This window comes from Lepidochelys kempii, chromosome 3, assembly GCF_965140265.1.
Source record: "Lepidochelys kempii isolate rLepKem1 chromosome 3, rLepKem1.hap2, whole genome shotgun sequence".
In the NCBI taxonomy this organism is placed as follows: Eukaryota; Metazoa; Chordata; order Testudines; family Cheloniidae; genus Lepidochelys; species Lepidochelys kempii.
Genome location: NC_133258.1, coordinates 9,491,144 through 9,515,643, shown reverse-complemented (window position 1 = coordinate 9,515,643; position 24,500 = coordinate 9,491,144). Strand labels below are relative to the sequence as shown.

Genomic DNA, 24,500 nt, shown 5'->3' with positions numbered 1-24,500 from the left:
TTTTTGTTAGGTTCTCGTGTAGTACTAATGACCTCTGACCTGACCACATACAGAGAGCGAGTGACTGCCTAGCCAATATATAAGGCTTTTCTTTTCATTTCCTGTCCTCAGGCTCTCGAGTGCCAGCTCACCTGACTATTTCAAGAGCAGCAGTATGTTTTAGAACTTCATAGAACTTTTGAACTTCCCATGAATCATCTGAAAAGGGCCACAGACTTGTTTCACAGATCCCTTTCCTACTATACTTTGTTTAATATTTACTACAGTTCTCTCACTGTTCTCAAGTTCAAGCGATTTCTCCCCTCTCTTCCATTAGCATTTGTGAGCCAAGATGGGTGAGGTATTATCTTTTATTGAACCGTGTTCTGCTGGTGAAAGAGAAAAGCTTTCAAGCTTGCAGAGAGCTCTTCCTCGGCTCTGTGTAGCTGGAAAGTTTCTCTCTCTCACCAACAGAAATTGGTCCGATAAAAGTTACTACCTCACCATTAATATCATGGGACTAGCACAGCTACAGCAACACAGCATTTGGAACTGTTTGGATGTACTTTTTCTTAGTTTCCCCCCCTTGAGATTAGCTTTGCCGTGTGCAAAATGACACATTACCACCACATTATCTGATCCCTTTGGCAAATCCTTTTTGGTATTTGCCATCAATGTAATTTCAGGAAGAGAAAGAACAGAACATGCAAACATAGGTCTTCGGAAAGAGAGAAGCACCTGCCCACAAAGAGAGCATGGAGAGCCATGGAGAACCAGAAAGGGAGGGCATGTCTATGGAAACAGATGCAGAAAACGGAAGGGGAGAGTATACCCAAAGGGGAGCATACAGGCCTGTGCAGAAAAAGCAAGAGAGAAACAGAAGGAGAGTCTACAGGGAGACAGTGAACTTCCAAGAAGAGAAAAATGCATCTGAGCATACAAAAGAGCCAATATAGGGATGAAAGATCAAGCATGGAATAAAAGCAAGTGCAAGTAAACAGAGGAGATGGAACCAATGGCTAAATTTCCCACCAAAATAGGTGTAAAGAGAGATGCGCCCAACCCCAATCCAGGGAAAGACTAAGGAGCCGGGCTCTATCTTTTATTATAAACAGGTCTTTTGAAGCATCCTGCCTTTCATAGCCAAGGTCAGGGCTAAGGATGGGAAAACCCTGCCCACTCTGGGGGTGGAGCTTCCCCAGGCTCTGCCTATAAAGTCCAAGCAGGAAGCTAGCTCTTCTGTTTGCTATTAGGAGGGTGGTTTTTCCTTTTGAGAGGTGGAAATGCTGGCCCAGGATTGCTCAGGATCCTTGGACAGAAGGATGAGCTGGTTGGAACGCCTGCTCCATACCATTGCAGCTAGGCTGGTCAGTGTCCCTTGGCAATGAATGGGATGGCTACCTGGCAGCCCTCAAGAGATGGAGGAAAGGCTCCCCATACCCACCCAAGTTAAACAGCAAGTGATGAACTAAAGGGGGGAGCATAGGGCTGGCTTTATGCTTAGATAATGACAAGGGGATTAGGAGAACCAGGTGATGTGAGAAGCACTGGGAGCTGAGGTGCATGGCTTTGGAGTGTCCTGAGGTAACTGAGGCTGATTTGTGAAGGCACCATTGGGGTCTGGGGTGGTGGAGGTAGCTGGGGGCCAAAGGGTGGAGGAAGCCACCTGGGAGTATGTATCTGGGGGGACAAGGGGTGGCTGAGGTGCTGGGGGACACTTGGGGGTAGTGGGAACCAGGGGAGATGGTATCTAGGAGGCAGGGGAACTGGGCTCAGGGAGCTGGTGGTCTGCAGTACCCTGGTTTGGTAATGAGGTGTGGTCAGCCAGTGCAGAAGGTCCCTGGGCATCGCTAGGGGTGGAGAGTAGCAGGGCCTCAGAGGTGTGGGGCTGGGGTCAGTGGGACCTGGTCGTGGGGGGTGTAGGGAAAGGCAGAGCAGGGAGCGAGTCCCATGACTGGGTCAGAGAGGGGCAGCTCAGCTAATGCTGGGCAGGGGAAGCTGGTGGAGCTGGGGAGGGGATGGCAGGGCTGGGGCAGTGGAAGACGGGGGTGGGATGGGGGATGTGGGAGGCAGATAGCTAGGTCCCAGGGCTGGCATTACTGGAACAGAAGGTTGCCTGGCTGGGCCCTGGGCGCAGGGGGTAGCAGAGCTGGGTGCTGGGGCGAGGGGGTCCCTAGTGCAGGGGTTAGGGGAGCTGGGGTGGTGGATCTCAGGGGAACAGTGGGTCCTTGGTGCAAGAGGACTGGGTGTGGGGTCCTGGGGGAATAGTGGGTCCGTGGTACAAGAGGGCTGAAGTGGGGGGTCCCGGGGGAGCTTGGGGGCCCTTGGCGCGGGGGGGGGGCCTGGGCTGGGGGGGTCCCGGGGGAGCTCGGGGGCCCTTGGCGCGGGGGGGGGCCTGGGCTGGGGGGGGGGGTCCCGGGGGAGCTCGGGGGTTCTTGGCGCGGGGGGGGCCTGGGCTGGGGGGGGTCCCGGGGGAGCTCGGGGGCCCTTGGCGCGGGGGGGGGCCTGGGCTGGGGGGGGAGCTCGGGGGCCCTTGGCGCGGGGGGGGCCTGGGCTGGGGGGGGTCCCGGGGGAGCTCGGGGGCCCTTGGCGCGGGGGGGGGCCTGGGCTGGGGGGGGTCCCGGGGGAGCTCGGGGGCCCTTGGCGCGGGGGGGGGCCTGGGCTGGGGGGGTCCCGGGGGAGCTCGGGGGCCCTTGGCGCGGGGGGGGCCTGGGCTGGGGGGGGTCCCGGGGGAGCTCGGGGGCCCTTGGCGCGGGGGGGGGCCTGGGCTGGGGGGGGGGTCCCGGGCGCTGTGGGTGGGGGCGGGGCTGCTGCAGCAGCTCCCGGGCGGCGCGGGAGCCGCGCTTCGCCGGGCGGGCGCTAGGGGTCCCCCCTCCATCCTGCGCGGGGCCCGGCAAGCGCCTCCCCCGGAAGCGGCGGCGGCGGCGGCCGGGGGGTGGTGGGGGGGGAGCCCGGCGAGGGGGCCGGAGAAGCGGGGCGAGCGCCGAGCGGCGGCGGCGGCGGCGGCGGCAGCAAGATGGCGGCCAAGTCGGACGGCGGCGGGGGCGCGGGGGTCGGCTTCGCCCAGCTGCACAACCTGGACGAGGCGGCGGCGGCGGCGGCCGCGGCGGGGGGCGGCGGCGGCGACGGGGCGGCCGAGCAGGGCGGCAGCAGCTCCCTGCACATCTGCCACTGCTGCAACACCTCGTCGTGCTACTGGGGCTGCCGGAGCGCCTGCCTGCGGAGCCTGCTGGGGCGGGCGGGGGGCCGGGCCGGCGGCGGCGGCGGGGGGCACGGACCCGCTGGCCCCGGGCTCCTCCTCCGAGGGGCCGCCGCACTCCCCGGGGGGGCCCGGCGGCGGCGGGGGCGGCGGGGGCGAGCGGCCGTGGCTGGACTGCCTGTGGATCGTGCTGGCGCTGCTGGTGCTGCTGGGGGACGTGGGCACGGACCTGTGGCTGGCGCTGCACCACTACGGGCGGCGGGACTACGTGTGGTGCGGCCTGACCCTGGCCTTCGTGCTGCTGCCCTCCGTGCTGGTGCAGATCCTCAGCTTCCGCTGGTTCGTGCAGGACTACACGGGCGGCGGGCTGGGCGCCGTGCAGGGCCTCAGCAGCCGCGGGCCGCCCATGATGGGCGCCGTCGGGCGCCGGCCGGGGGCCGCCGGCACCCCCACGCCGGGGGCCCAGCGCCTCTGCAGGCTCTCGGTCTGGGTCTGGCAGGCCGTCATCCACCTGCTGCAGATGGGACAGGTCTGGAGGTAAGGCGGGGGCCGGCAGGGAGGCGCCCCCACACTGCGGGGAAGGGGGGGGGGTCAGGGACCCCACTTACACTGCGGGGAAGGGGGGGGGGTCAGGGACCCCACTTACACTGCGGGGAAGGGGGGGGGGTCAGGGACCCCACTTACACTGCGGGGAAGGGGGGGGGTCACCGCTACACACTTGGGGGGGCGGGAAGGGGCTGGGAAGGGGGGGTCACCGCTACACACTGGGGGGAAGGGGGAGGTCACCCCCACTTACATTGGGGGGAAGGGGCTGGGGAGGGGGGGTCACCCCCACTTACATTGGGGGGAAGGGGCTGGGGAGCGGGGGAATCACTGCTGCACACATGGGGAAGGGTTTGAGGATAGGGGGTCACGCCCCACTTACATTGGGGGGAAGGGGCTGGGGAGGGAGGGGGTCACCGCTGCACACATGGGGGGGAAGGGTTTGAGGATAGGGGGTCACGCCCCACTTACATTGGGGGGAAGGGGCTGGGGAGGGAGGGGGTCACCGCTACACACATGGGGAGGAAGGGTTTGAGGATAGGGGGTCACACCCCACTTACATTGGGGGGGAAGGGGCTGCGGAGAGGGGGAGTCACTGCTACACCTGCACAGAAGGGGAGCAGCAGGGGATGGGTTTGGGGAGAGATGGGGAAGGGAGGATTATGGGGGTAGGGGTGAATCCCACCCACAGGGAGAGCTCTAGAGTGTAGGTCTCCCTACAGGGAGGCGGAGGAGATGATGATGATGATGTGGGGTGGAGGTCATTCCTGCACAGGGAGAAAGAACTCTGTCGTATGGGTCCGCAGGTAAACGGGAGGAAGAATTGTTTCTGAGCCAGAGGGGACTGTTCCATGGCATACAGCTGGGGTTAGGAGGTGAAACTGGTCAATCTCCACCAGGGTTAGCTCAGGGTATGGGGAGAAGTGGTCCCCACCACATGTGGACATAGTTTGAATAGATTAATGTGGCATAAATAGGGATTCGCTCATTTCTACCCCTGGCAGAATTTCTGGGTATGGATCTGAGATTGCGGGGAGAAGTGGGTTCACATCCTTACCTGCATTCAGGGTGAGCCCTAGGATATGGGTCTGCAAGTAAGGGAAAGAGGGGAAGATCTATCCCCTTCCCCAGGGTTAGTCACACTCAGCAAAGAGGGGGAAGCAGGTCATTTGGAAGAGGGGAAAATGTAGTGAGATGTCCTGGATAAATCTTTGGTAGTAGGACAGAAACACCCCTTCAGCAGGTGTAGGGGAGTTGGGGAGTGTCCTCGGTGTAAGGAACTAGAGGTCAGAGATGGGGTTTGTTCCTTAGAGAGAAGTCATGGGGGGGAGGGAACTTCTGTGGGAAGGTAGGAAAGGTTATTCAAGGGAAGGATTTGGATAGCAGGGGAAGGGGGGGAATAGGGAAAGAAAAATTCCTAGGGTTGGAGTGGAGGGAACTGTTTTGGGTGTGAAATCTCAGGGATGACTTTGGAGGTCAGCATACCCCCAACAAAGATTTGGGAGGGAGCATGAAGGAGTTCCCATCTCTGTGGGGTTAATTTTTACAGGCTCATTCTAGGGATTTTGGGGAAAGAGGTGATCTAAGGATAATTGTACAGAGCTATTTTGCTACGTGTCCTCTAGGGCAACTCTGTGCGTGGAAAGGGGAGACTTCAGAAGTGAGGCTGGAAGGTGAGAGGCATGGATGAGAGGGGATAGGATGAAATCCCCAAGTTGAGTGTGGAAGTAACAGGCATCCATATCACAGACCATATTTGGGAAGGAAATTTGGAGGAATAGGGGTGGCTGATAGGGCAAACAAATGGGTTAATTTGGCCCCTTTTCAAATATTTTCCAGGAGAAGAGGCTAGATATGTGGGATAAACCAACAATGAGACATTTTATATGATGGGGCACAGGGGAATCAAATGGCTTGTTGCTGATGGGGTTAAGTTTATCCCTGCACTGAAATCTCCAGGATAAATCCTGGAGATAAGACATCAAATGGGCTTTAGAGGATTGTATTTTTGTTGGGGTGGGTGGGGGGTAGGAGGCAGCAAGGGCTGGTGAGATAGAGGGAAAGTATTTTGTGGCTAATGATGTATGGGTAACTGAGGGGTTAACTTTGCTGCTAAATTGAATTTCTGAAAAAGTGGCTGAAGTGAAGATGGAGGCAGCATGTTTGAGAGGGGAAGAGGGGGCTTGATGTTTCTTCTTAGCGCAAGAATCTTGAGGTAAAACGGAGATAGCACAGCAAAGATTATTTTTTTTTGAGGAGGGGGCAGGGAGGAATTGTGTGGGAAGGTTCTCTGGAATCGCTACCTAGGAAATAAGCTGGTGAAATCATGCAGTGCAACAGAAAACACGTTTCTGTTCTGTCGTCTTTTCAATGTCATTTGCACTTATTTAAGACAAATGCCCTCTCAATGATTGTGGATATTTTTGCAGCCACGTCTAGGGTGCGTGGGTGGGGATGTGTTAGGAAGAAGAATCAGTTCACAAACCTTTCTGCCTCCTCCTGCCAGCCCTTATCCTCAAATTGTGATCACATCAGCAAAAGCAGCTTGGTGCAGATGCTCCTTTGGCAAGTTGGGGGTCTCTCATCATGCAGCCATGCAAAATAAGTAATTATGTATTAAGCACTGTGCAAATCTGCACTGGCAAAAACAAACCCACAACATGTTTGAGTGAACAGTGGGGGGAAAAAAACAGGATGCTGTTAGAAGCTCTGATCGTGCATGGAAGAGATGGGGGGTGTGTGTGGCTTCTATGAAGAAAAGAGGCTTAAGTTGCCCAGGTTTAGCGGTGACTTTTCACTGCAGAGGTGGATTTCAGTGCTGGGAATATGCAGGTCTGGGGCTGCTGACACAGGGACTGAGAAGGGGCTCTCCAGACCAAGTCACGTTAACTGAAATAAGAGAGCTCGCTATGATCCTGATTATTACCTGTTTCACATTCAGATCTTGCTAAACAGTGCAGTGGAGTGAAGCTGGATCTCAGTGTCTGACTTAAGAAAGCAGAGATAGCTACGATGGAAGGAATTTATGGACTAACCATTGTGACTATTTCGAGGGTGTTTTTACGGTTCTGCCATGGCTGTTGCGACTGTCATGAAAATTAATCTTGAATGCGGTGATGGGACTAATACTGGAAAGCACTATTTTAGCAGTATTTGCCTGCAGCTAAATTGTTTCATGCTGGTAAGAAGTTTATGTTAAGGGGTGGAGGGGGACGACTTAAACAATGTATGATCAGAGTGTGATGCACTGGGCTTAGGTTCCTTCATGAGAATGGATATGAACTGTTCAAATACAGTATGTAGTAAGATCAAAAATATATGTTGTGTGGAAACTATCTGTTGCCCTGCAGCTGGAAGCAGAGTCATGAAGGATAGAGGGAGTAGGAGTGAATTGTACAGAGATCCTGTTTTGAATTTCCCAGGGCTCCTTCTTGGTGAATGTCACCTAATTTGTATTTAATATGTGGGGATCAAATATGGTTTGTCATCCTATAAGGACTTCCTTTCTTAAACAGTGATGAGACTTGCAGATAAAAGGATTCATAGCCAAAATTCCTACAGCAGGCATACAAAATTCTATTAGAATGAATACGTTGATATTTTTGGGGCGGGCGTTAGAGCATTAATATCTCCATTATGTCTTGGAATTGTGTTAGGCAGTATCTAGCAGTTCCAGTACAAATGAGTTCAAAGTGAGGCCTTTTTTGAGTTTTGTCCCTTATTTGGTATTTTTGTACTTGCCCAATCACATACAGAATTTAGGCTTTGCCAAGTGTGTTAGAGAGGTTAATGAAAGTGTTGATGGGAGATGGATTAATTTGTATTTCCAGAGTCACTCAGTTTGCTTATTGCTAATGCTTTTATTGTCCCAATCATTGCATGAGCAATATGATTTTAAGCTTGTATCATTACAAATGTACTCATATACTTATTTTAACAGTCTACAATTTTTACTTTTCATCTTAATTTCTTAGGTAATCTTGAAGACTAGAACATTTCAGCCAAACTGTCAAAGTAGAGGATGCCAGTCGTGCATATTATGCTCTTTTGTGCTTCAGCACTACAAAACTGCAGAAGGGATGTTCATTGAGGAAGAATGTTGCAGTGCTGTGGTGTTACTTGAAATAGACTGGATGCAGGGTTGCCTTTTAAGCTTGCCAGGGTTGTTGCTTCCACTGAAGTCATTCATCTGTGTAAATTAAGGAATAGACGTTTTGACTTGAAAGATTTAGCATCTTGGCTAATTAGCTGTATTAAAAGTGCTCAACAATATTATTTTTGTATCTGTACCTCTTTCTAATCACTGTTGCAAGTAGGTTAATGGGTCATGCTTGCATTCCTTAAAATATACAAGGTTTAGTGTGTAAACTGTGAAACTTCATGTAGCACCATACTATTAGGTTAGATCTAGGAATATACCACTAAAATCCAATGGAATAAGTGTAACCTGAGACTGACAGGTCTAAAATGAAAGCTAATCAATTGAAAATCCTATTCTATTGTATCTCACAGAAATTCTCAGGAATGTTATGTAATGCATTCAAATAAGTTTTTAAATCAAGAACAGTAAATGTACATGTTATGAAGAAAACCAGACTATAAGAAAACCTTGTAGTCCTCTTTCCCTTGACATTAAAAATTTATACTCTACATGTGTTATGTAATCCTACAATGGAGGTAAAGACTCGACTGTTTTCTTCAATAGTTGATATACCAAATGTAAACTCCCATCTTTTGCAGAAGGTTGTGTGGAATATGGAAAGATAAATATTATTTGCATAGGTTGTCAAACAGATCTATCAAGGAGCTAAGTTTGTGCTTCAACAGTTGATTTAAATGGAATATTTTCTGTTAATGTGTGCGTGATAAATGAGGATTATTTTAGTTAATTCTAGAGCAAAATTCTCTAATGTAATAGTGCGACTTAAACACTTGTTATATTCAAGATACATTGGATGAGAAGTGTTTCTAAATTATGTAGCAACTCCTGGACTTTTAGAACATGTCTGCGTTGCTTAAGATGGGAAGGTATCTATCAAACAACCGGGTAGCTGGAAGTACCCATCCATGAATCTTGTCAGACTCTTTTCTGTCTTGGGTACTCCGCTTTCTAGACACTTTCTGCATATTTGCTGTCTCTTCTGGCAGACTTACATATTTTGCTACTTTTCTGGTTAGTTTGTCTGGCAGCTGAGTTCTTCCTCTTTAGGATAAGCTGTGAAACCCTGGCTGTAGCATAGAGTTCTGTCAGGCTCTGAAAATGCCTGACAATGGGAACAAGCACTGGGGTAAATGACAATGCTGTGACAAGCCAAGTTGCACACACAATCAAATACTGAGAGGAATTTCTCTCTGCTTCCATTTACCTGAAATTGCAAAGGACCTCTGTGTGAGATGGCTCTAGAGAAGAGAATTCTGAACACCTACCTCTAATACAGCACAGTATGGAGTCTCTCATAAGGAATCGCTGTCTGCAGACATCATTCACATTGATTAAACAGCACAAAAGGCATTGATGCTAGAATAGAGGGTATCTAGCCTTAAAAAGGGAACTAATCACCTGAGCAAAAGGAGACTCTGCATTGGCTGTTAACTGGTAGTGAGGCTTACTGCCTTGTTCTGGGTTACCCACTAGAGGGGGGTCAAATCACAGATGTTGAAGCCAATCTTGTGATGTTCTAGCTTTGGAGAGAAGAGTTTTCCCTAACCTTTTCAAAGGATGGACTTCACCTTTGCAGTGTATTCTGGATGACCTACCCTCCCACACAATCATATAACATCTCTTGGGTAGTAATGTAATTTGCATATGTGGAAAAACAGTGGGGTGTGTGGTTAGGGGGGAAGGCGAGAGACCTTGTTCAAAAGAAGTGATGGTTGTTGCTGTTGTCTTGAACCTATCGTAAAGAAAAGACAGAAATTAAAACGGAAGCATAGAGCATTGTACTAGGCAAGATGGTGGAGGTATAGCATGGAGAAATCTGAATCCCTCAAATACCTTATTTCCCCTCTTTTTAAATGCTTGCTTTATTTCCCTTAAATCCTGACTTGATTTTTAGCAGCCACTTGTCTTGAGAAGTGGTCTAGGTAGAAACTGAAGCTTTATACTATCTGAAAGCATTCAGCTGGTGTAAAGTATTTATCTAACTAGCAGCTCATGAGAGAGAGAAGCAAAGATCGTGCTTGAATTAAAGGGGAAGGTGAGAGAAAGGAGCTTGTGGAGAATAGTGACTTTTTTATGACCCACTGTCCTAGTGATCTTCCATGAATACAAAACAGTTTTCAAGGCTAGTACTGATATTTTTTCAAGACGAACAAACTTTTTCAAGCATTGGAGCAAGGAATAGAAATGGAGGAGGGTGAAAATCAGATTTCTGGCCTTCCTAGCCTGTTAAAATGGACCGAAGATTTCGGTTCCCTGTGAAGGTGGAATTGATAACTCTAAAATTCCTCTTTATTGCATATTCCTTGATGGATCCACTGAAATTTACAGTCAGTTCACTAGCCATCAGCCAAGGTTGCCAGAAGGCGATTGCTAGAAGTCTTGGAAGACAGATGGTTATGCTAAAGTGCTGCTCGTTATTAACAAAGTTTTCTGAGGTGGAGGCAGTTTGGGAAAACTCTAGAACAAATAGTTCCAGAAGCAGTAAAAGAAAAAAGGCTTGTTCTCTTCAAATAAAATGTACACAAAGTGGAACAAGGCATTCATATGCACAAATGAATAGTTTTCAGATAGAGTTTTAGAAGAAGAAAGGTGTTATTGAGGAGGAAGACCTACACGGAATCTAAAATGGAGCCTCTTAATAAAATTAGTGTGGCTACCACCTGGTCACTGAGCACTACATTTACAACATGCATATACCTGAACTGATCGTTTGTGTGTACACACTGATGCTATGTTTGTTGTTTTAGTAGCCATATGTGTATATGATTGTTGGTATTACATAGTGCTATGGGGACCTAAATGAGATTGGAACACCAAGATCTGTACATACATATAGTAAAAGACATTCTGCTCAAACAATTTACATACATCCTTTCTGCCTTCTCTGTCTAGTATTAATAGCTTCTTCCTCCTTTTTAACAGAGTGGGGAATGAGGTACAAAAAGATAGAGGGCCAGATTTTGAACCCATTTCTCTCACTGAAGTCAGTGGGAGTTAGTGTTCACCAGTGGAAGTAAATATTCAAGTCATACAAAAAGGGTCTGGTAGCTGGGTGTCAAACCTGAGTTCCAGCCTAGTCCCTGAACCATAAAACTTTCCTTCCTCTGTAATTGTGTTCACACACATTCTATGTTAGGGTTGGTGGTTCAAATCCCAGTCTGAGGATTTAGATACTTTACAAATTCGTCACCTGTCAGCATTTAGGTTGTCATTTCTATTCTCTGAGTATGTTTTCCAGACCTGAAGAAGAGCTCTGTGTAAGCTCAAAATCTTGTCTCACCAACAGAAGTTGGTCCAATAAAAAGTATTGCCTTACCCACCTTCTATCGCTATTCAATGCAGTCTGATAATTGTCATGTATGATGAGATTCCAGGATGGGCAGGTAGAATGCTGAACTGACTTTGACTTTCACGTGTCATGTGCAAATTTGCCTCTTTGACTTTCATTTCCTGTCAGCGTTTTCTCTTGGCCACTATTTGAATATTAGCTTTTGTAGGGTTCTCTTTCCTGGAGGTTGGCTTGATTGTAGAGCTTCTGGGACTGGGTTCGTTGAATACCTAGGATTTTTCTGTGGGGTTAGATGGAGCACTGGTGTGGATTATGTGTTTCAGCATGGCTTCTCTCTTTCCCTACTCTCTGTCTAGGTATTTGTATAGTTCTCAGTCCGGTAGTACTGTATCTGAATGCTTCACAATCATTAATGGATTTTACACTCCCACTGCCTCTGTGTGTAGGGTGGTATCCCCTGTTACTGCTGGGGAATTGAGACACTGGGTAGATTTAAGTCTGTTGCCCAAATATGTGGCTGTCAGGAATTAAAGCTACATCTCCTGAATCGCAGTCTAGTGCCCCATTAGTGCCTTTAGTGCCCCACTAAAAATATCCTTCCTGCCACTCTACAAGTGCCTTCTCTCAGACCATTTCTACACTGGTGAAATTTACCATAAAAATTCCTACCAGTTCATCAGAACCAGTATTAAAACCATGAGGAGCTGCAGGGTAGACAAGGACCCTGAAATTAGCTTTACTGCCCTTTTAGGTAAACCTGCCGAAGAGCAAGTCTAATTAAAATGCTGGTGGAAACAGGGCTGCCTGCTGGCATCTTGTCTAGGCAGCAGCTCCTACCAGTGCAGCTGACCAGGTTCAGGAGCCAGTGGGAATTTGTCAGTTTTTTCCCCATAGTGCAATAGTGGGGTCAACTTTAGAAGAGTCGGCCTCTTTGCCCTTCCGCCTGAATGATGAAAGGTGGAGTTTATAGCTATCTAAAGCCAAATAATTTAGTGGTCTTCTCTGGAGTTAAAGGGGATGAGTTCTTGGGCTAGCTAGAGGTGGGAAGTTGAAATTTCCTGCCATGTGTGGGACAGAAAAAGACCGAGGCTGAGCTATTTTATACCTTTTAAAACCACGGGTAAGGTGCTCAGAGACCGTGGGAAGGAGTGTGATGTATAATTCTAGGTAAGTGTCAGAGTAGCAGCCATGTTAGTCTGTATCCGCAAAAAGAAAAGGAGTACTTGTGGCACCTTAGAAGCTCTTGAGGACAGGGAGTCTGTATGTATGGCGGTTGGCAGTGGGAGTCCCCCGTCCTAAGTGATACACATTAGTGAATTCTGTGCATCTCAAAAGGTTTGGGAATGACAAATGCCCTAAATCAGCAGTTCTCAATTAGGGGTTTTGGGCCCTCGGGAGGGGCTGCCAAGCATGTTCCAGGGGGGCCGCCAAGCAGGGCCAGCATTAGACTCGCTGGGGCCCAGGGTAGAAAGCTGAAGCCCCACTGCATGGGGCCGAAGGCCAGGGCCCTGAGCCCCGCCTCCCTGGGACGGAAGCCGAAGCCAGAGCAATGTAGCTTCGGTGGAGTCCCTGTGGCATGGGGCCCCAGGTAATTGTCCTGGTTGCTACCCCTTGACACTGGCCCTGGTTTTTATATGCAGAAAACCAGTTACTGTGGCACAGGTGGGCCATAGAGTTTTTATAGCCGGGGAGGGGGCGCAGAAAGAAAGAAGGGTGAGAACCCCTGTCCTAAATGAATTTATAGAATTACATTGTATGGGAAAACTTGTACCCCGTGGCTCTCTCCGGTTCTTCCATGCTGGTAGGAAGTGGAGGAATATTTTAACCGTTTTCCAGCTGGTTCCCCACTGCATCTATGAAGAAACTTGTGGAAGTGCTGGAAATGCATTTTGCCTGACATACCACACTCATACGGCAGCAGTAAAACATGTCAGGAACGGTCTGAGATTGGGATTGGAATTTATCCCAGTTATGTCAGAGCCAGGAAAAAGAGCAACAGAGGCTGATTCTGTTGAAGTAAAACGTGTTGTAAGCAGAAGGCATTTAAAAAATATGAACAGTCTGGTGCAAAATGAGGAGTGGGAGGTGTTCCAAAAATAAGGAGAAAGTAGATTAAAAACATGACTAAAAAAAAACCCCTGAATCTTGAATGCCAGAGAATATTTCGCTTAGTTTTGCCAATATTTACAACAGAATTGTAAGCGTCCACTAAAAATACTAAGAGTCTGAGATATGGAAACAAGAGATTAAGGTAATTGGCAGGATGGGGAATTATATTTCCAGGGAGGAACTTGGTTGCCAGTCCTTGCCTACAGACAGCCCCGCAACCTGAAGCAAATACTCACCAACAACCACATACCACACAACAGAACCACTAACCCAGGAACTTATCCTTGCAACAAAGCCCGTTGCCAATTGTGCCCACATATCTATTCAGGGGACACCATCACAGGGCCTAATAACATCAGCCACACTATCAGAGGCTCGTTCACCTGCACATCCACCAATGTGATCTATGCCATCATGTGCCAGCAATGCCCCTCTGCCATGTACATTGGTCAAACTGGACAGTCTCTACGTAAAAGAATAAATGGACACAAATCAGATGTCAAGAATTATAACATTCATAAACCAGTCGGAGAACACTTCAATCTCTCTGGTCACGCAATCACAGACATGAAGGTCGCTATCTTAAAACAAAAAAACTTCAAATCCAGACTCCAGCGAGAAACTGCTGAATTGGAATTCATTTGCAAATTGGATACTATTAATTTAGGCTTAAATAGAGACTGGGAGTGGCTAAGTCATTATGCAAGGTAGCCTGTTTCCTCTTGTTTTTTCCTTCCCCCCCCCCCCCCCCCCCAGATGTTCTGGTTTAACTTGGATTTAAACCTGGAGAATGGTCAGTTTAGATGAGCTATTACCAGCAGGAGAGTGAGTTTGTGTGTGTATGGGGGTGGGGGGGATGTGAGAAAACTTTGATCTATGCAGGAAATAGCCCGACTTGATTATGTAAAGAGTTGTCACTTTGGATGGGCTAGCACCAGCAGGAGAGTAAATTTGTGTGGGGGGGTGGAGGGTGAGAAAACCTGGATTTGTGCTGGAAATGGCCCACCTGTTGATCACTTTAGATAAGCTATTACCAGCAGGACAGTGGGGTGGGAGGAGGTATTGTTTCATGATTTCTGTGTGTATATAAAGTCTGCTGCAGTTTCCACGGTAAACATCTGATGAAGTGAGCTGTAGCTCACGAAAGCTCATGCTCAAATAAATTGGTTAGTCTCTAAGGTGCCACAAGTACTCCTTTTCTTTTTTCAGAGAACAATGGCTCATGGCATCATTAAAGGAAGGAAATGTGGACTGTTGGTTAGAGCACAGGGCTGGGAATCAGGAATTCTGTGCTTTTTCCCAGCTCTACCACTGACTTGCTGTGTGACCTTGGGCAAGCAAATTATTTTCTGATTTGTGCTCTATAATTTGAATAAAATGAGATGTTTTTATATTCCTTTGCAAGAGGATTTTATCTGGTGTTTGTGGAGCAGAAATTGGACCTGATCTTCGTGTTTCCTTACTAGCCTAAATAAATAATTCCAGAGATCAAAGGTCAGACTTTTAAATTTAGGCATGCCCAATTATGACCGTGTATTCACATATACCTAATTTATTCACACATACCTGATTTGCATGCACAAGTAAAGTGCACATATAGATGTGTGCCTAAATTTGAATCTGGCCCATCCTCTGCATACCTCACCCCGTGGAGAAAAAAAATTGTTTTATAACCAGCCTTATTTTAAGGAGCATTTATGAAATTAGCAGGGGATAGGAGAGAAAAGAGAGACCCTCACTCAAACCAAAAGTTAATGAACTTCCTGGATTTGTATAAAAGCATTAAGCAGCACGAAGCTCTGTATCATAGCTCTGCAGTAATTTGAGGCCCTTTATGGTTTGAATGGAGGGATAAAATGGAACCTGCAATTATACTAATTCTTTCTAATTGAATATTTTGATTTTATTCTTTCCCTTTTAAACCACACCTGTGTAACTAACATTCATAAAGCTGCAGGAATATTTGTTTCCTCTTTTTGGTGGGCAGTATAAAATATACTTTTTATTGGACCTGCAGTTCATTTCCTTATTGCCGGAAGTGCTTCCCTAGTACAACTGCTCTGGAAAGTGGTGGACAATGAACGCTTCTCTGCTCATTTTAACTGCTTCCTTTATCACTGGGCTGTATTAGTTACCATCTGGTGCAGAGGGGAATGCTGTGCTGCAGATTGAATGCTTTGAGTCCCTGCATGTCACCTGACATGATGTTGTCAGGTATCTTTTTAATTAATTTATTGTCCATGCAGGGCTTGTCATAAAGAGCTGCAGCTATATATTTATCCCCACGCCATGATCAGTGCAGGCAGGCAAAATCACTGACTTCTGCCACGTAAACTTAGTGTGGGGATGGGGATAACAAAAGAACATTCTAAATCTTGCTTGAACAGAACTTGGTAAAGGTGAGGAGTTATAGAGTAGGAACTACTTTCTCCCAAGGTCTGTTGTTGTAAATTCATTTAATTCACATCTTTAACTTTTTGGAAGCAAAAGTTTTGCTATAATTGTCAGTTGGACAGGCACCCGTGAAAAAGTTTAAGGGCTAGATCCTCAGCTGATGTAAATTGACATAGGTCAGTTAAAGTCAATAGAGGTATGCCAGTTTACACCCACTAAGGATTTGGGCCAGAATGTTTCTGTAGATAGGTAGTTTATTATTAGAATGGTGAAAGGAGAAGGGTAGGGAGTGGGATGAGAGGGTAAGTTTAATTTCTAATTGTATTATTGGATATTTATTACTGGGTTTTGGAAATAACCATTTTCAGTAACATAAAATGACAGCTTTTAAAAGGTAAGTTCCTATTTTCAGCTCAAGCATCAAATAGAAAAATTCAGACAAATTAACATAATAATTTCATTGTATATTCTCTGTATTGAATCTCTGATTTAAAGAGAATTTTGTGTATGAAATAAATATCAGCACACCGGTGTTTGGATGCTGTCAGTTTTACACTTGTGCGGTAATTGTCTTCCAGTCCAGTGGTTCTCAGCCTGTGGTCTGTAGACCCATGGGTGTCTGCAGACTGCGTTTAAGATTTCTAATGGGCTCCGCACCTCCACTTGAAATTTTTTAGGGGGCCACAAATGCAAAAAGGTTGAGAACCATTGGACTTTTGAGTCAATAAACTGCTTATCTCATACAGTTGTCTTTTCATCTAGTGTTGGTGGTGTGTGACTGCTGATTGAAGGCACAACACTGTAATTCATTTAATAGTAATTATAAATGGAAATAATTTGGAGCAGTACAAAGCACTGGCAACAGAAATTGATCTGTCCTTCTCCCAGGGGAACCTTACAACTACAAGTCATAGTCTAAGCAAGGAAAGATGTGAACTTGCTTCACTTGCAGTGTAAAGTCACTAGCATGTTGCCATGCTAGTGGACTAACTTCAGTCACCAGCAAGCAATTGTTCTAATATTTCTTTTCCTGGTGTTTCCTGTGTTGAGGGGAACAATTCTTCCTTCCTTCATTTTTTAGAAAACAACCAAGAGTGAGTTTGAGAGGAAAGAAGTATTTGTTAGGGGCTTATTCCTTCACCCACTTACTTCCCTGGTCCTTCTCGCATGAACAGAGAGAAACAATACCCGAAGTCCAAAGGTGCAAACAATTTGATGTTTATTGGGGTGAACTTCCAGCAAGCATAATTCCAGTTTCCTTCCTTAGCGTCCCCCTTCCCAGCTCTGACACCACAGAGCCTTACCTGTGTCCCTGTACCCATTTCCCCCCTAAGCAAAGCATGATTCCAATTTCCCCACCCCCATTCCCTGTTCCCATCCCCCCCCCTTACTTCCTGATTGACTGCAGACTATATAGTAAAACTCGAGTTCTGCTTAGCCATACCGTAACCAATCATTTTCCTGAAATTTAACTAACCAGTCCTAACATATTGTAACATGATTATTTAACCAATTGTATCCCACCACCTTAATTAGTTTGCACCCAGCAAAATTAATTATACAGCAGACAGAAACAATCACAGAACCAGACAGAGATTATACAGACAAACAATAGGGAAATGGGGACTACAGTGATAGAACAACACAGAAATGAGGATTTCACATCCCAGTGTTGATAAATGAGTTCTTGCCAGACAGGATGCTGTCAAACTAAGTTTCCTTTTACATCTTCTAGGCACTTCCCTTTCTCTGGAGGTGATAGGCACTATCAGGACAGGATTGTATTCCTAACAGCCCAATAGCACCTTCTTTCAATGTGACTAGTTTGGAATGTGAGGATGTGACCGGTCGCTTCACAGCTTATGGCTGCCTCTGCTGCTTAGCCAAAGGCCTTAGCCTAAGAATAGGGCCTCAGACTGTCACAGTAAGAGAAGGCTCTTACACCGGCAGACAGTGATTTTGATTCTTTCTTTTATACCTCTATAACTAGCCAAGTGATAAGAATACACCTAAGTTCTTAGAGTATAGGCCTTTACAGACAGGCCTGAATATCTATATCCTAACAGTATTAGTATACTTACTGCTTTGGAAGAGTGTTTACTGATCATGTGCATTAGATCAGTAGATGTTAGGATCAGTTTTTTGTTTTGGCTTTGATTCTGTATCTCATCTGCAAATGCCTTTTATTGAAAAAGGACACAATAGATTACTTATACCATTGTTTTCTGGGAAGGACTTGGTTTTTTTGTTGGCAACTCAGTCTTATTTCTTGTTCTTGACACTCAAGTAGGGTAATAATGTGAATGCATATTTTTGATGCCAAGAGAAGGATTTCGGCCTCTTAGCCCAGAAAAATCAAATATATTCTTCTCACAAATGAAACTGAAATCTTTGACTAGCAGTCTAGTCTTGTCACTCTCCTTCCATTCAAGACACTCCCTTAATAAACCATCCCTTGAGGAATTCCATGCTGAGGTTACCACCTATTAAGACACGCGAGAGAAAAGTCCTTGTGTCAGATGCTCAGCTGGTGTAACTCTATTTTGTTTACATCAGCTGAGGATCTGACCCCAAGATAACTGCAGCACACTTTCAAACTCTGGTGAGGAAGAGATTTCCATCCCAGTTTTGGTTTAATTTTCCATAGTTTTAAGAATAGTGTGTGTGTGTGTGTGTTGTCTGTTGACATATGCTTGCAAATGTGGTTTATTGCAATCTGTCATCTTTGTTCAGCGCTGACCAAATCGATGTGTAGCCTTGCATTCCCCTCCTTAGCTTATCCTTAAAAAAAACCCAACAAACTTTGGATCAGAATTTATTTCTTACGGCTAATGTGTGTCAAAATTGCACTAGTATTGACCACTAGTCCCTTTGTTGGCTGAACTATGTAAACTTTATGTGTACGGGGGGTTAAGGTCAGTGTGTGTGTTCAAGAAAAATACACCTTTCTGTATATCCTCCCCTCGCCCATAAAACCCTCCTCTCAGCACAGTTGTGTCTCAGCTTCTGCACCATGGGCTACTTTTCCGGTCATGCTGGTGGAAAATTGCTGCTGTTCACCTCGATGTCGTAACACTAGATTTTTTTCCTCCTCTACAGAAGCCAACTGAGGAGGACTGAAGGAAGGGAAAGGATAGCAGTGGAAAGAGGATGGAACACGGGCGCAGAGGGTTTGGTGGAGAGAGAAACTGACAAGTGATGTTAGGAAATAAACTTGATTCATAACTTTACTGTTTTGACATAAAATTCCAGATGGCAACATTTTTTTTTTTTTAACCTCAGCTATCTGTGAATTTTATTTTTTTAGCTACATGTCAGTTAGAGATGGACTTGAGCCACAAAGTTTAGATCCAGATTTGAACCTCCCTGAAGTTTGAGGGGGAATTGGATCCGGTTTTCTGGCTAGGTCCATCTTCATTTGAAATTCAGGTACATTATCAAGGTAAAAGTGAATCCCCAAGCACATCCACCCCACTGATCACACGTAGAAGGAGGCAGAGCACTTGCTGGTGCTCTGATGCTGTGACAATGAGTGATTATACTGCACGTAATAAATCGTCGGTGTGTTATGCTTCCAGCAGGATACCACAATTGCCAAAAGCTGATCCTCCTGATTTGTAGGTACTGTTCAATATCAGCTCTGTTCCCAGCCTCATTAGATTAGGTCTTTGAACCCACAGTCTTTTTACTTTTAAATCACGCTGTTTAGGTCTTGAATAATAAAACATTAAAGTAAAAACTATACTATGGAAACCAAAAATAAAAAAATTCAGGATGCCCAGTGGGACTTCAGGGAGATTAGGTAATTTTGTTCTGTATTTAATTTCTTATTTGATCACAGTGTCAGTATGAGACTGCTTCATTTTACTACTTTTTAACAGTATAAAAGAATAAGTTAGTGTTTGAAATATTAAGAAAACAACTGATCCCTGATAGTAGCTGATATGATCCTTCTTTAACAGTTATTGATTCCATCCAAAAGGCTCCAGGTAATAATATCACATCATATATTTCGTATGTCTGGAGTTTAAAACTATCAGCTATTTCAGATTAAAAGTAATCATAGGTGTGCAATTTAATTATCAGCTAACAGGCCAATGGGAACTGTGGGGGCGGCACATGGGGTCGGGGCAGCATGCAGAGCGGAGCCACATGGCTGCCCCTGCATGTAGGAGCCGGAGACGAGCCATGCTACCGCTTCTGGGAGCGGCATGGAGCGGCCCCCCGACCCTGCTCCGTGGCTAGAGCAGCAGAGTGGGACAAGCCCCAGACCCCGCTCCCCAGTGGGAGATCGAGGGGCGGCTTAAAACAGCTGGTGGGCTGGATCTGGCCCCCAGGCCTTAGTTTGCCCATCCCTGGCCTAAGGGGTTCTAGATTTCACTCTAGAGAGTGAACCATTTGTGAAACTGATCTGTCTTATCAATTTCAGTTAACTTCTGCTTGGGAAAGTTACAGGCTGCAGCAGAGACACTGGAGTTGTCTGCAGATTCAGGGAGTCAACACTTCATCTGGTTCACATTCAGTAAGCTTTCTTTGCGATCCTGAGAAATGTATGTAAATGATAGTTTAAGTTCCGCAGGATCTGCTGTTTTAGGTTTCCTCTTGTTAGCTAAAATTTCCAATGGAATGTGGATGCAAGTCCAAGTAAAACTGTGTGTGTGTGTGTACTGGAAAGCAGGATTTTTTTCTTGCTGGAATATTTTATTTTGGGACTTAACAATTGAAGAGAGACACACTGAAAATTCACTAGCCAGTTGTGCTTTTGCTGAGTCTTAAATAAAAATGACACATCTTAACAGGAAATTGAACAGACTAACTAACTAACCCCATTAGGAGCAAGACAGTGACTAGTAATGATCATTCTTATTCAGATCACAGTGCTAAGTTCCTGCATATTGTGTTACTGAGTTGTTGTTTATTAGGGGGTTACATTTCTTCTATAGAGATATTAGAATTAAAATGCACATGTCTGAGTTAGATGTTTTTTGCCTGGAACTGACCCTCGTGATCAACAAAAAGATTTTTTGTCTTGGTAATACTCTCCTTTGGGGATTGTATTAATTGGACGTGTGAATTAATTGAAGACTAAACTTCATTAGTCTGCCATTGTCATTGCATTTATATTCTTTCTGTCCTAAGTCCTTAGTGAAAACATCTGTTAGTCACTCAAAATAGAACTCTGCATTCTGAGGAGCATTTTTGTTGTCGTAAAACTGTGGATTATATCAATTAGATTTAAACAGCAGTCACCTTTAAAGAAATTTATTTTCCTCCCAGTCACTTTCATTTTAAAGATGCAACATTTCAATAAGATTCTAAATTTGTATCAATGGTAACTATATGTCTGTATTCTTGTTTGCACAGCAGCTACTGTGCTGCAGCATCCTGCAAGAATCCAAAGATTCTCTTCTTTTATCATCACCAATTTTTTGTTTTGTTCTCTTTCATCATTACCTTCTGTGGAAGTCTCTGCATATTCTTGTTTTGGGATGGGAGGTATTTTTAGCTTTCTTCGGAAGTGCTCTTGGGGTAGGTCAAAGTGTTTTTTGTTTGCACTTTCATCTGTCCCCAAACCTGGAGTTTTCAAATGTCCAGTGCAGTGTATTGCCATATTCATCATTTTCTTTCAGATTGAATTTCTCCTGTTTTTGGCTGCTTGTGCTTGTTGTGTTCATAGGACGAAATAGTGAAAAACAGGCAAATGGTAAAGTTGCCCTATTATTTTGCTTGGGACAGAACTTTCACTTGTACCAAATAATAATAGATTCAGTGTTGGTTTTGTCTGAGAAATTTTCAAATTCAACTTCCTTGTCGTCCCAGCCTGGTCTGTCCCATTCTCTGGATGGACATTAGTCAGTTGTGGTTCATAACTTTGCTAGACCCTAGAAATCAGGGTCTTTAATAAAGATACTGGATTTATGGCTTGTTACCACAAATTGTAACCTAGTAGCCCCCCTTTTTGTCCTTTGACTACAGAGGTGTTAAAGGGGCATTTCACCTTGAGTGGTCCTGTGCTAACTGCTTATGTTAAATTATCTGTTCAATCTTGTATTTAGCTCTGACGCTCTTAGGCCATGTCTGCACTACAAAATTATGTCAACCTAACTTACGTCTGCATACAGCCATTGCAGTTATGAAATGGCTTGTGTGTGTGCACACGTGGTCCCTTGTGGAGCGCGTCCTCATCAGGAGTTGTTGTATCGATTGATTTATCAGTGTGGGGCATTGTGGGATGGCTTCTGAAGGCCAGTAACAATCGACATAAGCAACACAGTGTCTGAACTGACACTGCGTCAACCTAATTACATTGACTGTGACTCTATGCCACTTGGGGAGGTGGTGTTTCTAAATCGCCATAGAGAGGCACTTTCGTTGTCAGGAGACAAATGTAAGTGAAAATGCCTCCACAGCTAAGTTGGGGGGAGGGATAGTTCAGTGGTTTGAGCATTGGCCTGCTAAGCCCAGGGTTGTGAGTTCAATCCTTGAGGGGGCCATTTAGGGATCTGGGGCAAAAATTGGAGATTGGTCCTGCTTTGAGCAGGGGGTTGGACTAGATGACCTCCTGAGGTCCCTTCCAACCCTGATATTCTATGAGTCTAAGTTGACGCAGGCAGCTTACATTGACCTAATCTTGTGGTGCAGACCAGTGGTTCTCAACCAGGTATCCGGGGCCCACTGTGGGGCTGCGAGCAGGCTTCAGGGGGTCCACCAAGCAGGGCCGGCATTAGACTTGCTGGGGCAGAGGGCAGAAAGCCAAAGCCCCACCGCATGGGGCTGAAGCCCAGGGCTCCACACCCTGCAACCGGGGCTGAACCTGAAGCCTGAGCAACTTAGCTTCACAGGGCCCCCTGTGGCTTGGCCCCTGTGGCTTACCATACACACTGTAAAGAGAGTGATCAGGATAGGTGAGCTATTACCAGCAGGAGAGCTTGGCAGTGGGGGAGGACCTTTTGTAGTGATAATCAAGGTGGGCCATTTTCAGCACTTTACACGAACAGTGGGAGGGGAAATAAACAAGTGGAAATAGTTTTACTTTGTGTAATGACACATCCACTCCCAGTCTTTATTCAAGCCTAAGCTAATTGTATCCAGTTTGCAAATTAATTCCAATTCAGCAGTCTCTCCTTGGAGTCTGTTTTTGAAGTTTTTTTGTTGAAGAATTGCCACTTTTAGGTCTGTAATCGAGTGACCAAAGAGATTGAAGTGTTCTCCAACTGGTTTTTGAATGTTATAATTCTTGATGTCTTATTTGTTTCCATTTATTCTTTTATGTAGAGACTGACCAATGTACATGGCAGAGGGGCATTGCTGGCACATGATGGAATATATCACATTGGTAGATGCGCATTTGAGAACTGGACGATTAATGTAACTAGCTATTGCACAAACCATTGTCTGATCTTTAATGTCTTACAAGTGTTAAAGAAACTAAAAGCAAAGAAACCCAAATCTTTGTTTTGGCATTTTCTTTTCCTAATAGATTGTTTGAATGCCTAGGATGGATGTTTGGATGCCTTACTATTTTCTGACACGTACAGGGAAACATAGAGACAATACCCATGTCCTCAAAGAACTCTCCTCATTTCAGGGTTCAGTCAAAATTGCCCTTGGTGAGCTTGCTTCTTCACTCTATGGACCTTAACTCCATTACTTTCAGTGCTCAGACTGGAATTAAGGGCTTGTCTACATTACCAGCTGGATCGACGGGCAGCGATTGATCCAGCGGGGGTCGTTTTATCGCGTCTAGACTAGATGCGATAAATCAACCGCCAAGTGCTCTCCCGTCGACTCTGCTACTCCACCAGGGTTAGAAGTTTTCATAGATTCATAGATATTTAGGTCAGAAGGAACCATTATGATCATCTAGTCTGAGCTCCTGCACAACGCAGGCCACAGAATTTCCACCCACCACTCCTGCAAAAAACCTCTCACCTATGTCTGTGCTATTGAAGTCCTCAAATTGTGCTTTAAAGACTTCAAGGAGCAGAGAATCCTCCAGCAAGTGACCTGTGCCCCATGCTACAGAGGAAGGCGAAAAACCTCCAGGGCTTCTTCCAATCTGCCCTGGAGGAAAATTCCTTCCCGACCCCAAATATGGCGATCAGCTAAATCCTGAACATATGGGCAAGATTCATCAACCAGATACTACAGAAAATTCTTTCCTGGATAACTCAGATCCCACCCCATCTAATATCCCAGGTGCAGGCAGAGTCGACGGGAGAGCGTTTGCTGTTGACTTACCCCAGTGAAGACACTGCGGTAAGTAGATCTAAGTACGTTGACTTCAGCTGCGTTATTCATGTACCTGAAGTTGCGTAACTTAAATCGATTTCCCCTACCCCTCCCCTCCCTCCAGTGTAGACCAGGCCTGAGTTAGATTACCAGGTAAATGAGTCCTCTGTTATGGATGGTTTCATAGGATCTTTAGGAAAGACTGCATTTCCATCAGCACAGTGCCCTTTAGCCACATGCAGGGGCCACTAGTTCATTGCTAACCAAGAGGCGGAGTATAACCTACTGAGTCAGCCCATACCACTTTCTGCAACATTCTGACTTGTTTCTTGGGAGGCTTCCTATCCACGTGCTCACCATGTCCATCCCTGTTTAGATTCAGATTGGCTTGGATCCCTTCCTACCAGATGCTGATCACACATACGTTGCATTAAATCTGTAGTGCAATAATAGAATAGAAATATTTTAATTTGTTAGTGCCTACTGTACTGAGGTTTTCATAGCACATTCATTGAATATACAGAAATGCACTGTACTCCCAGATACGTAAAAGTGATATTTTTTTTTTCTGATGAGAATAGTAACAAGAAAAA

At 46.0% G+C, this 24,500-nt stretch overlaps 1 protein-coding gene and 1 long non-coding RNA gene across 2 annotated transcripts in view; both read left to right on the top strand.

Annotated features, from left to right (window-relative positions):
• Positions 1-2,995: 2,995 nt before the first annotated feature.
• XKR6 (XK related 6) overlaps positions 2,996-24,500 on the top strand; it is a 288,705-nt gene continuing 267,200 nt past the window's right edge. Inside the window, 2 exon segments of the mRNA XM_073335671.1 lie at positions 2,996-3,231; positions 3,233-3,715. Coding sequence (XP_073191772.1) covers positions 2,996-3,231; positions 3,233-3,715 — 719 coding nt within the window.
• On the top strand, positions 5,155-9,520 carry LOC140908479 (uncharacterized). The gene is made up of 2 exons (XR_012157878.1): positions 5,155-6,902; positions 7,696-9,520. It is a non-coding gene; the product is annotated as an uncharacterized lncRNA (long non-coding RNA).